This window comes from Nyctibius grandis, chromosome 4 (assembly GCF_013368605.1).
Source record: "Nyctibius grandis isolate bNycGra1 chromosome 4, bNycGra1.pri, whole genome shotgun sequence".
Classification (NCBI taxonomy): Eukaryota; Metazoa; Chordata; class Aves; order Nyctibiiformes; family Nyctibiidae; genus Nyctibius; species Nyctibius grandis.
This window is the reverse complement of record NC_090661.1, coordinates 617,220-633,151: the sequence shown is the minus strand read 5'-3', so window position 1 is coordinate 633,151 and position 15,932 is coordinate 617,220. Positions and strand designations below refer to the sequence as shown.

The 15,932-nt window shown below is 54.7% G+C and overlaps 2 protein-coding genes across 2 annotated transcripts; one reads left to right on the top strand and one right to left on the bottom strand.

Annotated features, from left to right (window-relative positions):
* Nucleotides 1–132: 132 nt before the first annotated feature.
* On the top strand, nucleotides 133–2,352 carry CHST14 (carbohydrate sulfotransferase 14). Its single transcript, XM_068397775.1, has 2 exons — nucleotides 133–1,230; nucleotides 2,015–2,352. Exon 1 carries the CDS (start codon nucleotides 133–135, stop codon nucleotides 1,225–1,227), a length of 1,095 nt encoding a protein of 364 aa, XP_068253876.1. The 3' UTR covers nucleotides 1,228–1,230; nucleotides 2,015–2,352.
* Nucleotides 2,353–11,574: 9,222 nt separating this feature from the next.
* On the bottom strand, nucleotides 11,575–12,666 carry LOC137661957 (prolactin-releasing peptide receptor-like). Its single transcript, XM_068397776.1, has one exon. The coding sequence runs from the start codon at nucleotides 12,664–12,666 to the stop codon at nucleotides 11,575–11,577; it is 1,092 nt and encodes a 363-aa protein (XP_068253877.1).
* Nucleotides 12,667–15,932: the final 3,266 nt, after the last annotated feature.

Here is a 15,932-nt window from a genome sequence, read left to right as displayed (position 1 = left end):
GCCCTCCGCGCCCGTCACTGCCGGCCGCCGCCCCGCCTCGCCGAGGCCGCCGGCAGCCGCCAGCCAGGCCCCCGGCCCCGGCCCCGCCATGCGGCGCGGCGGCTGAGGCGGCGGCCCGCGCCCTCCGCGGCCATGCTGCCCCGGGCCCCCGGCCCCGCCGAGGGGCGGCGGGTGGCCGCCGCGGGCCGCAGCCGGGCCCGCCCGCGGGGGGCTGGCGGCGGCGCCGCGCTGCTGCCCTCCATGCTGATGTTCGGCGTGATCGTGGCCTCCAGCGGGCTGCTGCTCATGATCGAGAAGGGCATCCTGGCCGAGGTGAAGCCGCCGCCGCTGCACCCGCTGCCGGGGGAGCTCTCCCGGCGGGGCGGAGGCCGTGGGGGCGAGGAGGCCGGCGGCGACCTGGAGCACGAGGTGCTGCGGGACATCCGCAACCGCACGATCCGCGCCGTGTGCGGGCAGCGGGCCATGCCCCGCAGCGTGTGGGAGCTGCCGCCCGGGCAGCGGCGGACGGTGCTCCGGCACCTCCTGGTCAGCGACAAGTACCGCTTCTTGTACTGCTACGTGCCCAAGGTGGCCTGCTCCAACTGGAAGCGCATCCTGAAGGTGCTGGACGGCGCGCTGGAGAGCGTCGACGTCAAGCTGAAGATGGACCACAAGAGCGACCTGGTGTTCCTGGGGGACATGAAGCCGGACGAGATCAGCTACCGCCTGAAGAACTACTACAAGTTCATCTTCGTGCGAAACCCCATGGAGCGGCTGCTGTCGGCCTACAGGAATAAATTCGGGGAGATCAAGGAGTACCAGCAGAAGTACGGGGTGGAGATCGTCAGGCGGTATCGGAAGAACGGGGGGAATTCGGCAGGCGACGACGTGACCTTCTCCGAGTTCCTCCGGTACCTGCTGGACGAGGAGGTGGAGAGGATGAACGAGCACTGGATGCCCATCTACAACCTGTGCCAGCCCTGCGCCGTGAGGTACGACTTCATCGGCTCCTACGAGCGGCTCAACGCGGACGCCAACTACGTCCTCGAGCGAGTGCAGTCGCCCTCCTTCATCCGCTTCCCCGAACGGCAGTCGTGGTACAAGCCCGTGACGGCAGAAACGCTCCAGTACTACCTGTGCAACACCCAGCGCCGGCTGATCAAAGAGCTGTTACCAAAATACATCCTGGATTTCTCCCTCTTCGCCTACCCCCTTCCCAACGTAACCAGCGAGTTCTGCAGGCAGTGAGGGGTTCGTTTCGGGATCTGGTGCAAATCCTGCCTTGGCTGCGAGGATTTGCTAATGCAGCCGTTGCTGCGAGTAACACGTTGCTGCAGGGCCTGTGAAACACGCTCTTCTATGCATTATTTCCTAATTTTGTACCTTTCAAACACTGTTTATATTAAATATTATATATTGCCTTTGCTACTAGAATACTTTTTGTATCGTTCTGATTTTAACGTGTACATACGCCGCTGACTTGAGCACAGTAGCTTTTGTATATCTATTTTGCTTTAAATTCTCTTTTTATGGCATGACGTGGAAAACACCTGTAAGGAAATTGAGAAATGGATATATTTTAAGTATTTTTTTTTTCCTCCTCTTGTGTTTTGTACTAAACATTACGCGGCTGAATTGCAATCATCACACAGCGGTCGATGCGCTAATAATACAGTGGCTGGGGCGCTAAAAATTAGCGCTGTTAAAACTGGTCCTGGATTAGGTAGGAGATAGTTTTTTGGGGTATGAGTAGAAGAAAAGGGTTTTATAAACTAGGTCCTATTTATCCTTTATTTTCTCCTCTGTAATGGTGGTTAAATGAGGCTGGTCTTTTTTTCTGTGATAGCAGTACCTATTATTATTATTATTATTATTATTATTTTATTTTCCATTGAAATAAAACTAGCGATAGGACAATATTCACTTCTGTGCGATTCTACAATTTGATAGTACCAACTATTTACTCAGATTAATGTATCAGCTGCAATATCAAGCTATAAAAATTTGCTCTTCTCTCTCTCTCTTTCAATTAAAGCAATACAGACTCGTGTCAGGATCAGAGCCCACCCCGGTCCTCGGGACAGACACAACCCCCCGCCCCGCCGTGTGCCAGCTCGCGGCCTCGGGGGTGGCTGCGTGCCCACCTGCCTGCGAACCACCCTGGAAAAATACCTTCTCCAGCCCTGTTTGAAACAACAGCGATTTGAGGATTAGTTCTCCCTTCTTTTATAGACGCGGGCACCGTTTTTGTAGCTACGTGTATTTAATTATGGCCGTTCCGTTGTAAAAGTTTGGGAGATAATGTAGAGTGTTGTTCCTGGGAGGCTGTGTCCTCATTTCTAATAAAGTTTTGATATGAATTAGTCTTTCTCAGCGCTTTCCCTTCGATGTTGGTGTTTATTTGCGTTCTTGGAGAGGCCGCCTGCCCCTCGTGCTAAGCCACGGTGTGAAAGTATGACGAATGCACGGTTCCTGCCTTGATTAATTTGTGTTTTAAGTGCCAGAGCGGCGGTAATGAGTGGAGAAAGAACGCACCCGCGCTGAGCGACGAGGCAATGACTCGACACGGGCAATTGGATGAAAAGCAGCAGCAAAAGAGGTTCCTGATTGCTGTGGGGTAGGTACAACGCGGTGGGGGTGGAGTGTAGGTAGTGCGGGGAGCTGGGATTAAAAAGGGGGAAGGAAAATTAAAGTGTTTTCTTTAGGATTTGTGAAATTGTCTGGAAGAAGGGCATGGAGCCACGGACAAGCGAACTCAAAGCGGTGGGATGAAAACTCCTGCCTAGGGCATGACTTGGGTAACTTCATGGATTTATTGTATCCATAAACTCTCCTGGTAAAATCACCATCTCCCTCTGTCAGTAGCCGAGCACAGGTTGAGTTGAGGGATTTTTACCTTTGATAATGGCATCGTGGTTGGCACAAGAGCGATGACTGGTGCGTTGATGGACTTCAGCTCCTGGCCACCCACCCTGTATGAAAAACGGGTTTGAAATTGGCTTTGCTTGTGCCCGGCCTGAAACCTGCCCCACTGCTGTCTGTCCCCAGCGGGTTTGGTGCCTGGTGCTGGAAGAGCAGGAGATGTGTCATCTTCTCCAGGTACCAGCTGGGAATCGGATTTTATTTTGGAAAACAGATGCTGATGGTGGGGTGGTCTGAGGTTTAACGAAGCCTGACCTCCAGGTCTAACTAGGAACAAGCTGGTAAGACTTTAGCGTCTTTGTCTGCTTTGTTGAAGCTGAGGGAACGTTTCCTGCTTGTTTAGCGATTGGGTTTTTAATTAAATGTTTATTTCTCAGTGGTTTTAAACGTTTATGCCGCTTGTTTGTTTATCTGCTGCAGCTTCTGTTCTCTGTATTAAATTGTCTCTTGTCCCCTTAATCTAATTTACTGCACAGAGAGAAAGATTTTGCTTTTCCTTGACTGTCTCTTACTCCTTTACTGGATATCATTGACCTTTTTCTCTTTAAATGGCCTCCCACCTCCTCGTACCCTCCCGTGAGCAGGGTTTTAAAGGAGGCTTGGGCAGAAGTTTGTCCCATACCTGGCAAAACCGTACGGAGGGTGGGGAAGTCTCCCAAAGGCTGAAGTGGGGAAATTCTGCCATGTACCTCTGCACTTTATTTTTCTTACTTGGTCAAGGTTATGGGCTGTCTTTGGTTTTCTGATCTCTTTGCTGCAAGTCAGCAAATATGAAAAATCAATCAGGTTTCCATTAGTGGAGCTTCACCTGGTCCATGGCCAATAACACAATTCCCTGAGAAAGCTTTTGGCCAAGTAGGACGAAAAAAAAGTAATCTGGCTCAGCAGCGGTGTCGTTGCTTTCTTTTGTCAGGTGTTTCTCCAGTGGGGAATAAATCAGGAGCAAATTCCACAGCTGACAGCGAGGGCTGGAGGTGCGAGAGGCCGAGCGGGACCCAGCCCTCCTCTGTGGGGACGTGGAGAGGGAGGAGGGGATTTCGTGGCAGCTCAAGTACAAACGGGGAGGAAACATAAAGGTACAAACTGGTTTGGTTTAATCAAACTCCTTAATGTTGCTGCTGTCTGATCTGTTCCAGTTTGGCAGCTCCTTTTTCCACCTTCCATCTCCACGCTTGCAGCCCTCCAGCAGAATGAAAAGGGGATCTTTTCTCTTTTGAATTATTGTATTTTATTAAGCCTCAACTACCTGAAGGGAGGTTGTAGTGGGGTGGGAGTCGGCCTCTTCTCCCAGGCAACCAGCGCTAGGACAAGAGGGCAGAGCCTCAAGCTTGGCCAGGGGAGGGTCAGGTTGGACATTAGGAAGCATTTCTTCTCAGCAAGGGTCATTAGCCATTGGAAGGGGCTGCCCAGGGAGGTGGTGGAGTCACCATCTCTGGAGGGGTTTAAGAAAAGCCTGGACATGGCACTTAGTGCCCTGGTCTAGTTGCCATGGTGGTGTCAGGGCAACGGTTGGACTCGATGAGCCCAGAGGGCTCTTCCAACCTCATTGATTCTGTGGTCACACAACTTCTGCGGGAGCCCACGTTCCCCCCAGCGTTCCTGGCGCAGAGGTGAATTGCTCACGTCCCACCACGCCGATTCATCTTCTTGCTTGGGGTGAAAATTCTCTGAAATGGGAAACAACAGGACGCTCCGGGGCTGAGACGTGTCCTTCTGCTCTCCTAAAAGCGCTGGGGGTGTATTTCCACCCCCATCCAACACGTGGGGGGTTGGCAGCTGGGAAATAAGCTCCAAGCAACCAGCAAAATCACGTTTGTTGCTGTATCTCTGCAGGGAAGCGTCAGGTGAGTGGGGGAAATATGGGAACTAGGGATGCTAAAACCAGAGCAACGCAGGCACGTGGTGCCAACCCTGCTGAAGCTGTTTAGTAGGTTTTTAAGATGCCTGAGTAATACCGAGGAGTGAAGGATAAATGGGTAACAACGTGGGAAAGGGCCAGGCAGGGGGGAAACAGCGAAAGCTTGACATTTAAAACCCGAAAACATAATAAATGCACTTAAATATCCAGATGCCCACGCTCCACGCTCGTCCCACCGCCTCCGTCCCGCTGCCTGGCGCTCGTTAGCGAGTCCAAGTGGGTCTTAAGCTGATTCTTTTTTGTCTTTTTTTTTTCTTTCTTCATCTCTTTCTTCTTTTTTCTCTTCTTTCTTTTTTCCTTTTTCTTTCTTTTTTGTTTTTTCTTTAATTTTATTTTTTTTTTTACCACCCAAAATAATCTCTCCCACTGCCTAAGGCCAAACCTCCCCTCCTGTTTCACCAGACAAAGTTCTTCACCCCGAAGCCCGTTTCCAACCCCTGTTCAAGCCCACTCCCCCCTTTTTCAGCCACACGACCCCCTCCACGGGTCCCCGTCTCTCTGCAGCACTTGGGCTGCCCCTCGCCCACCCCGTCTCCCCTCCCCTCTGCCAGGGGTGATGGTTAACGGCGTTTTACGTGGTTTTACGTGGTCCTTGCGTGTCTTAGCGGGGTCATTGCGTGTTTTACCAGGTCACTGCAAGCACTGCTGCACGCTCTGGCAGAGCAGCCCGTGTTTTACCAGGTTGCTGTGTATTTTCCTGGGGCTGCTGGATGTTTTATCAGGGTTATTGCACGTCTTGCCAGAGCCGCTGTGTGTTTCCTGCGTGTTATGGGCTCGCTTCATGCCTTACCACCCTGCTGCATGTTTTAGCAGGACCACTGCAGATTTTTCTAGGGTCTCCCACATTTTCCCAGACGGCTGCATTTTTTTTTTATCTCCCCACCGCGAGTTTTACCAAATTGCCACGTGTTTTCCCAGCTCAGTGCATTTTTCCCAGGCTATTTCCCACGGACGCTGCACACACCATCCCTGCAACCTCTCCTATCTCCCGGGGCTCAGATCTGCCTGCCTGCAAACGTGTTTTTAAAGCAAACACGATCCCCTCCTGTTGGCTCTGAATTGTCAAACGTGAGGCCGTGTTACAGCATTATTTTTTCCGAGGGAGAGTGGCCGCGGCGGGGAGGCTCTGCCAGCTGCTCCCGCGGAGCCCCGGAGGGCTCGGCAGGATTCCCCGGCCCGCAGGGATTGCTGGCAGGAGGCAATCTGGCAGACAACATGTTTAGAGGAGACTAATGTCTCAGAGCCACTGAACCACTTAATTGCCAATAAATACAGCCCACGTGTAAATAATTACGGAGAAACTGTGTCGTCTTCGGTGAAAGGAAGGAGCTGGCAGCCTGAAAACTCCCTGCGGTAAGTGTATAAATGAAGATTTCTTGTTAATACGGGAGGCAGGAGCATCAATAAACCCACCTGGGTGTCTCCTGGTGTTGGCTCGGGGTGGTCCAGGAGGCTGGTGATCCCCTGCCGGGCTGTGCCCTTGGCTGCGATTGGGGGTAAATCTTAAAAATTCACCCTTTTGCCAGATCAAGCTTTGTCCAGGCGCTTGGTGCATCCCAACATCCCATATTGTAACACCCTTTTTTGCCGTGGTTTTGGGGATAAAGAGCTGCAAGGATCAAAAGGGATCTGCCACTCAATAAAGATGCAGGAGAGGATGGGTTTGAAAGGAAGGGGGGCACGTTAGGACCCCCCAAAAACCCCAGCAGGAGTGAAGGTGGGTCAGGGCTTGGGACTGTCCACCCAACGAGCTGGAGGCATGGCTGCTCCCGCGGTGATGGATGGCCTCATGGTGCTGAAACCCCTTGTGATGGCACCATGCCCGGTGCAACCACAGCACTCGCCCGTCTGGGGATGCCCGAGCAGTTGTACCAACCACAGCGACCTCCTGCCACCAGCCCCGGCCAACGGCTCTGCCGAGGCGGCTGCAAACCCCGCAGCGAGAGTGACTCAGCCTCGTTAGTTAATGAACAACGGAATAAGGAGCCCATAATTGTTTGTTGTCCTCGGAGCACAATAGAAGCCTCTCAGCAGTACATGGGAATAGCGGCGCCTGACGAGCGGAGCCCCGTGCTCTTGCCTCTTGGCCACCGAAGCGCACGTTGTTGCCTTGCAGGGTTGTTACCTCCTGCCAAAAATAGACTCGCTGATGGTTTCCATTAGGTCCCCATGACAAAAGAAGGCAAGAGGTCAACTATCCAGCGTGCACAGAAGGTGGTTCATCTTCAGAGAGAAGCCATTACTCCTTATTTCTGCAGAAATCGCTCATCTCAGCTCGATGGGGCACCTCGTCAGCCCTCCCATCTCTTCTCCGTCACCAACTGCTTCTCATTCCAGCTGAACGTTGTCTCCAAGGGATTTTGGCCATCAGACTCTTCCATGGGCTTCTGCTGAGCCCCAGGTACTTTGGCATTACTGGGAAATGTACGGCGTTGGAGTGGTGGAGTCACCATCTCTGGAGGGGTTGAAGAAAAGCCTGGACATGGCACTTAGTGCCCTGGTCTAGTTGCCATGGTGGTGTCAGGGCAATGGTTGGACTCGATGAGCCCAGAGGGCTCTTCCAACCTGGTTGATTCTGTGATTCTGTGCGTTACCTTCTGGGGTCGGCTGGGGCTTTGAGCCTCAGCCCAAGCTGAAGAGGTGGGAAATTGGGTTTGTCTGCACGTGGGTGGCTCTTCATCAGCACCAGCCACCGAGGGACCCTGCTAGGGCAACTCCATCACCCAAAAACCTGCACCCCCCGCTCCAGCTGACCCATCACTTTGCTTTTTGGGTACCCAGGGCAGCACCACAGCCCTGCTCTGTGCCTTTCAACACAACCAGCTGCGTGTCCTACTGCGTAATGGACAACAGGCAAGGCAAATATTTTTTTATTTCTAAATAATTAAGTTTCTGAATAAAGAAAAGACCCCTTGGACAGATGACTGGGGAGAAGAGCTGCCTTTCTGCCAGGGTATAAATCATTTCTGGAGGCCTGAGCTGTAGTAGCTGTGTTTTTAGCCAAAAGCAGTGCAAATAAGCCTAGTTGGCTCATGTAAATGTTGCAGACCCACCTCTCTAGCTTGAGCCAAGGCCTGAGAAGAAAGAGATGGGGACAGTTTGTCTGGCCCACGAAATCTCTGCTTACAGAGAAATGCAAAAGCTGTTTTGCAAGATCTGTCAAGGAAATCAGAAATGGCTGGCCAGAGTCAGAATATTATTCTTAATAAACCAGGAAGCAATAATCAAATAAATAATTTCCTACGCATTTTCCAGCCAAGTTCCTCCACGAACAAAATTTGTCTGATGTTCAGTGGAGGAAGTTCTGGTTTATTGGCTGTTTTGCCAACTGCAATCGCCTTCATCACTGATGACATCAAGACAGCGGGGGCTAAAACCAGTGGAAAATTACCAGGTTAATTTTGTTTGCTCTGCCTGATTAGAAGACAAAGGAGGAAATTTCCAAGAGGCAATTCAGTACACATGAAAAAAATCCGTGATCCTTCGTGTGTGTTTACAGCTAATGCTACATCTCAGTTTATTCCGAAAGGCTGGACAAAGGATTTCATCCTTTGCAGCTGTGGGAGACACCAGAGTGGTCATCAAAGAATGGTAATAATCCTTTGTATGTACGTAGGCTCTTTCAAAACATCATCTCTCAAGTGCTTTCTAAATAACAGCACCATAATAAATAATATTATCTCTCTCAGAGCTATAGACATTGAAACAGACTAAGGGTAAATACCCTGGGCCCTTGCTGCTGTTAAATCTCCCTGTAGGTTTGTGTCTAATGTTTCCCCTTTTGGGGGTCTCTGATAAGAAGAACCTCGTTGGCAGCACCCTTCTACTTCAGAAAGTTTTCCAAATTTCTTAACAGCCCAAAGCGGAGAGAGATGAGAAATGCGTGGGGCTGGGGAGGCTGCGGGGGACGTGTGGCTGCTCTTCCACGCCAGACGCTGAGACGTCCCTGCCCGAAGCTGATGCTGGAGAAAAAGGTTCGTGATTTGGGAGGGTGGTTCTTGGAGGTGCCCTCAAACAAGTCAGGCTGGGAAGCGTCAGTGTCCTGGGTACCTGAGGGTAAGGAAGAAGCCACCAAGTCACCTGCTGAAAAATCTAAAAGTGAAAAAGCACCTGAGGTCACCCAGCTCCAGCTGAGCGGCTGCCGAGCTCCCCTCGCAGGAACAGGGAATCCCAGAATCAGTGAGGTTGGCAGAGCCCTCTGGGCTCATCGAGTCCAACCATTGCCCTGACACCACCATGGCAACTAGACCAGGGCACTAAGTGCCATGTCCAGGCTTTTCTTCAACCCCTCCAGAGATGGTGACTCCACCACCTCCCTGGGCAGCCCCTTCCAGTGTCTAATGACCCTTGCTGAGAAGAAATGCTAAGCCCAAGAGCGGTACCAAGCTGGCAAGAGCCCTCAGAGAGCAACCCTATTTCAACCGACAAGAGAGTTTGCAAGGAGGAAACGTGCTTAGGCAGAATATTTGGAAAAAGTCTTAATAATGGAGGATGGTTCAGCAAAATTATCCCTTTTGTACCCACTGGTTTCTGGTAGCAAAAGCTGATAGTATCTTCTTGAGGAAAGCTCTCCGGAATCAGCCTTCAAACATGTTTTCATCACCCATTTATTTAATTTACTTTCATTAAGTAAACAAATTATGCTCTTCTTTATATATCCAGTTTCTGTGAATCAGAGGCTGTGGCTACAGGATTTCTGGAGTGGTTCTGAATTTGTCCTCAGAAGACGCTCAGGGTTTAGCTCACAAAACAGTGTTTTCCCATTTCCTGCACATAATTGGGTGAGATGAGCAAAACATCTCAACAGGGAACCTGGGGGTGGGGGTTTGTTCTGGTGCTCAGTGATTGTGAAGTCTAGTCTAGTGTGGAAACATGGAAGAGGAAACCTTGTACTCTTTGTAGATCAGTTCTCCAGGATTTTTATATATATATATATATTATTTTTTTTAATGAATTGTTCATCAATTGTTTCAGATGATGGGAAGGACCAGGTGGGTCACAGAAAGCTCTAACCAAAGCAGGGTCACCCAGAGCACGTTGCACAGGGCCGTGTCCAGGCGGGTTTGAATATCTCCAGAGAAGGAGACTCCCCCCCTCCCTGGGCAGCCTGTGCCAGGGCTCTGCCACCCCCACAGCATAGAAGTTTTTCCTCCTATTGAGATGGACCTTCCCACGTTTCAGCTGGCCTTGGGTGTCCAGCAGCTGTCACAACCCTGAGACTTGGTGCTTGTGGTGATGCTGGTACCTGTGGGCTGTCCCCAAAGGCTCCTCCTGGGAAAGCAGGAGCTTAAAGCCGAGCTGGGCATCCAGGTGCAAAGAGATGGCACCTTCTTGGTGTGCTGCTTGTGTGGACCCAGCTGCCAGGCATCTGGAGACACCGAGCAGCGTCTCCACGAGCAAACCCACCCTTTACCCGGCAGTTTCTTCGAGCAGCCCGTCGCCAAGATTCCCACCTCCACCCGAGGAGCCTGAACACGGGTGTACACGATCAAACCACCCCGAGAGCAGACACTGAGACACCTTCCCCAGCAGACACATCACTCGAGACCTTTCTGGGTGCCCCATCCCATCCCCTTGAGTCCTCTTTGGCTACAAAGAACAGGGACAACTTCACTGGTGTGCCCGGCTGTGTCTGCCTGCTTTGGCTGCACGCTGTCAGCTGGAGAAACTGGGACCCTCCAGCCTTCTTCAGAAGGGTGAGCAGGTTATGACCGTCCCCCCCACTCAAAACACGCCGTCTGCTCTCTGTGCCCGCGTGCTCCCACACAGTCCCCGACCAAGAGCACACACTGCTGGATGCGTGTCGTCCTTTCGCCAACAAACCGCAATTTAACAGCAAAACCACACAGCGATTTAACTGCCGCCCGCGTCCTTCCAGAGGCACAAAGTGCTGCCTGTTGCTTAGGAACAATCTTTATCCTACAGAACCAAGACGTACGCTGTCTGAGGAGTTTTTAAACACACCCGATGGCTGTTTGTCTCGCTCAGAAGCTGACCCACCTCCTAAATAAACCGCGGGGAGAAGTCCTTGTGCTCCAAATACAGCGCCGGCCACCTGCTACACCCAGCCGTGATGTGACATATAGGGCATGTGCCCCAAGTCATGGTGCGAGATATAGGGTGCCCCATACCCAGCCACGATGTGAGATAAGGTCTGTGAAAGCCCCATGCCCGTCCCAGGCAGCCCCCACCTTCCCACCCACCGCCCCAGCGTCCGCAGGGACGTGGCTCGGGCGCTGCTCCTCATCGCACAGACGGAGGCAGACTTTGGCCACGCCGACGTGGAGGCATTTCTGAGAACTGGGGCTTACAGAGGACTCATCAGGCTAGTTGCGTGCCCGGTCGTTAATCTGGACACTGATCCGTTGGTGTGTTTCAACGAGCCAAGCAACCATTGTCTCACTGACACATCTTCCCAGCTGTCTGTTGAATTGGGCCAGGAGGAAACACCTCCTGCTGCTCCAGCGCGTCTAGCAGGTACGTCCTGCTCCGAGTTACTCTGCCTTGGCCTGGCTGCGGAGTTTGTTGTTGCACTGGTTTGTTTTCCCCAAAGAACACAACATCCCTGAGCTGCTCAGAAGAGCTGCTCCTCGAGGACACGAAGCCCATCGGTTTGTTCCCTGCTGCTTGCTCGCCTTGCCAGGCACAAGGGAACGGCCACACACCACCAAGACCAGCCACCAGCTCCCCTGTCCAGGCTAAAGCCAAGTGCACACCAGGTCCAAAAGCAAAACTGAGCTCTTGGGGTCCTTCAGTTAAGAGAATCGAGTCTGCAAAGCTATCTTATCCGAGCCCCCGGTGGGAGCATCTGCCAGGGTGGAGCAGGTATTGACTCGAGAAGCCTTGCAGGACACAATGCTGGAGCTCTTCTTCTTACGGTAGAAGCAGCTGCTGAGGTGGAACCAGAACTTGTCATGGAGGGAGGCATAGATGAAAGGGTTGTAGCAGGCAGAGCTCATGGCGATCAGGTGACACGAGACCTGGATGACGTTGACGTACCTCTTGTCCAGGATAGTGAACTCCTCGTCGATGTCTCGGATGAAGTTCACCACCTGGAGGGGCAGCCAGCAGATAGCAAAGCACACCACCGAGACGGTCAGCACCCGGAAGGTCTTCTGCTTCGTTTTGGTCCACTTGTCTTGGCAGGGATAGGCAGCGCCCGGGACGTTCCTCCGCTGCAGGTGGTAGGTGATGGCACAGAAGGAGACCAACACCGCCAAAAGCGGGAGCATGTAGGACAGGAGGAGCATCAGGCACGAGTACAGCAGCCGCTCTCTCTCTTCGTGCTTCCAAAACTCTTCGCAGATGATCATGTCGTGGCCGATGGTGTTGAGATCCAAGTAGTGGGTGTGCAGTGACGTCGGAACCGAGGCCATGATGGAGAGCAACCAAATGCAGGCCACGAGGCAGACGCAGGACCTGCGGCTTATCCTCCTGCGGATGGGGTACGCCACCACCACGTACCGGTCGATGGCGATGGCGGTGAGGGACAGCACCGAGACGAAGACGGTGGTGGCCTGCATCAAGGTGACGAAGTAGCACATGAACATCCCGAAGAGCCAGCCCCGCTCCTCGAAGGCGTAGGAGACGGTGAGGGGGACGCAGGCGAGGCACATGATGAAGTCGGCCGCCGCCAGGTTCCCGATCAGGAAGTTGGTGGTGCAGTGCAGCTTCTTGGTGAGAGCGATGAGGAGGATGAGGAAGAGGTTTCCTGTGCACGCCACTGCCACCAGCGTGGCGTAGAGCGGGATGAAGAGGGGCTTCAGCTCCAGGAGGAGCTCCAGGCCGGTGAAGAGAGGGGCTGAGCCGTTGTGCCAGGAGCCGTTGGGCAGCTGACTGTGAGCCATGCTGTCCCTCCTGCGCCTGATGCTGCTTCTCCGCGCCTTGAAGCCAGAGATGAGACCGTTAGCCCTGGAGGGGAAAGAAACGTGCTTGGGTTGTAGTTGTGGGCAGAAGAACCCGTCCCCAGGGTCCAGGTCCTCTTGCACAGCCCCGTAGCGATGCACCGGCTGACTTAGAAGCTGCTGTGACTTTTTAAGAGTGAACATTCCCCACGGCAGACACAGCAGAGCTTCGGTGGGGAGAAAACGGGGACCCTGGCTAGGAAAGGGTCCCCCAGGTCTGCGGGGAGCTGCCGGCTTGGAGCAGCAGGGCAGGGAGAGCGGCTCGGGGTGCCCCAGGGAGAGGAGCCCGGGAGCTGTGCCGACACAGCGCAGAAATCAAAGGCACTTCTGCACTTCTGGCTTTTCCTTTTCCCCTGCCGACCCCACCCCGACCTGCCAGCCCTGCCACTGCCCCACGGCCACCCACCTCGTGGGTCCCCTCCACCCCCCTGCCCTCCCGCCTCTCTCCATCCCAGCCCACCCCACCATTCCCCCATCCCACGGGGTTATTTACCCCCTTGGTTTCTCCTCCACCACGCACCGAGCTGGGGCTTCTCCTGCCCCGGGTGGTTTCCTCCTGCCTCCCCTTGCAGCACCCACAGCGGGGGGAGCGTGTGGCTCCCTGGGCACGGCCACAGCGCTCCTTCCAGCAGCGCCGGGGGACGATGGCAGATCTATTCTAGCAGAAAGCGTAAAGAAATTAAGAATGACCCTCCCGGACCCTCCCCTCGGCCCCCTCGCTGTCAGATTTACCATTTCATCCCCCTCAGCAGGACCTGGACAGTCTTCTTCCCCCCAGTGGAGAGTCAAAACAGCATTCATTAAGGAGCCCCCGTAATTAACCCAATTAATAATGGGTTTGTACTTCACGGCTGCTCACGCGGTGAGTACCGCAGCTCCGGGTCCCCGTGCCCTGCCCGGGGTGGGAACACAAAACCCAGATCAACCCTTGCTGCCCAGAAGCCGAGATGCTCATTAATGTAAAGAACAATTATCCAGCTTCGTTCCCTCGATGAACCGAGCCAGCCCCACCGCTGCACCGCGAGGGTCCGTCCCCGCGCCCCGGACACCGGCGGGGTCCGACCCAGCGGCTCCGGCTGCGTTACGGGGGGTCCGGTGGGGACCGAGCCCAACCGAGGGACCTGCTGAGACCCCCCAAGCCCCGACGGGGCCGGGGGCTGTGCCCCGGGGGGATGGCGAGCGGGTCTCCCCCGGTGCCGGGAGCGTTCCGCGCACGGGGGTCACTCACCGGCAGCCGGTTTCGCTCGGGTTTTCCTGTGGGTTTGTTGGGTTTTGGGGTTTTTTTTGCACCGATGCCTGAGCTCGGAAGCCGCGGAGGAGCAGGACGTGTCCCCCCGCCGTGCCCGGTGTGTTCCCGGTCCCGCGGGGACGCGCACGTCCCGCCCCGCCGCTCCGCGGGGGGAGCCCCGAAGGCTCCCGGGGACCGCAGCGCTGGCCAGGGGGGCCCGTCCGCCCTCGGGGCCGGCTCCGGGAGACCCCCCCCGGCAGGGAGCGGAGGGGAGGGCCCGGAGGGGACGGGGAGGGGACGGGGCCGGAGGGCGAGGGGACCGTCGGGGGTCCCGGGCGCCGGCAGCGGCCGCCCCGTCCGGGGTCCTGGCCCGGGGCAGCGGGCGGGGGGCGAGGGGGGGGGTGAAGGTGGAGCGGGGTGATGGCAGCCGTGGGGTGAACACAGCCATGGGGCAAGGGTGGCCCCGCTGTAGAGCAATGGGCGCCCAACCACGGGGCGCTCGTTGCCCAGCCATGGGGCAAGGGCAGGGTGGGGTGAGGGTGGTCCAGCCGTGGGTTGATGGGCACCCAGCCGTGGGGGGAGCGTGGCCCAGCCATCGGGGGCCACCAGCCGGCCGTGGTGCGGGGCAGAGCCAGGGCCAGCCGTCACGCAGGTGTTTTCTCTCCCCCAACCCACCAGCGTTCCCCGTTTTTCCAGGAACACCCTGGGTCACCTTTCACCAGAGCTGCATTCCAGGACCTCGGGGCTTGCAGGGTGGGCACGGAGGCACACCAGGAATGCAGGACTGCTTTTACCTTCGAGGTGACATCAATATCGACATTTTTAAGAGCTTGGGAGAAAAGCTTCAGCACTAAAATGCTCTTTGCACAGACACTTGGAAAAGCTGCTCCGACGCACTTGGAGCGTTTCGGGATGTGCAAGAAGCAGGATTAGATTTTTGTTTCCTGGCTGCTCCCTCCTATGTGTGTTTACAAATAATGTAAATTACTTTAAAACCGAATAAACCCAGTCTCCCCCTGTGCTGTTCACACTGAGTGAAGCTGGTAGGATCGGGAGTGGCAGATGTGTTTCGTTTATTCCTTCCCACCCGTGTTCACTCCCTTTCGGGAGCTCATCTGGACAGGCAGAGCCTCGGAGGGCAGCTGGGATTATTTTAATGAGCTTTCTCCTTTTCACCAGAGGTTTTACATGCAGTCGGGGCCATAGTCGTGCCTTTAAACCCGGTTTAAGGTCAGGTGCCTGGGCTATTGCTCTGCTCAAACGCAATTAAGGCCGGGGAGGTGCTGGGGCAGCGGGGCTGGGGCTTCAGCTGTGCCTGAAGCAGCCAAAGGTGCTTCCAGAGGTGAAACCAATTCCCTGATCAGATATAAAAGGTCCCGTAGGCCCTTTTTGTAAGGGATTACTCCTGGTCAGCAGGTCTCTTGGCTCTGGCCTCTGCAGAGCCCAGCAGCTGGGGGAGCAGAAGCAATTTGCTAAACTCAGAAATAGCGATTTAAGGGCTTCACAGAACGTGGGGAAAAAAATTGCAGTGGGGAAAAAGCCCCAAGCAGGTTTGTTCTGCTGATTGGGAGAGGGGAGAGCTGCCTTTGGCAGTGAGGGGGTTTCCATCTCCTTGGTGTTATGGTATAAAGGTGCTTTTGTTCCCGTGGAAGAGCTCGATGACGCCGATCCCACACCATGTATGGGGCGGGGGAGTGAGAAGGGGTTACCCAAAAATGTAAGTACCAAACCCTGGAGCTCTGCTCTGCCTGTCCTTCTTCGGGAGCACCCACCTGAAGGTGAGCTGGGGCAGGGAGAGGGAAAACCACGGAGCTTTTCCCCACCAGCCTCCTTAGCCCTTTGCAGCTGCACCAGCCTGCTTGTGGCACTGCCCACGCTCGGGCTTTTGCTCAGGGTTTTCCCCCGCGGGTCCATTCCCAAGCTGGCGTGTGGTGGCAGCGCTGGCGTGTCCCCTTCCTTGCCCCACTGGAGCGGGGCAGGG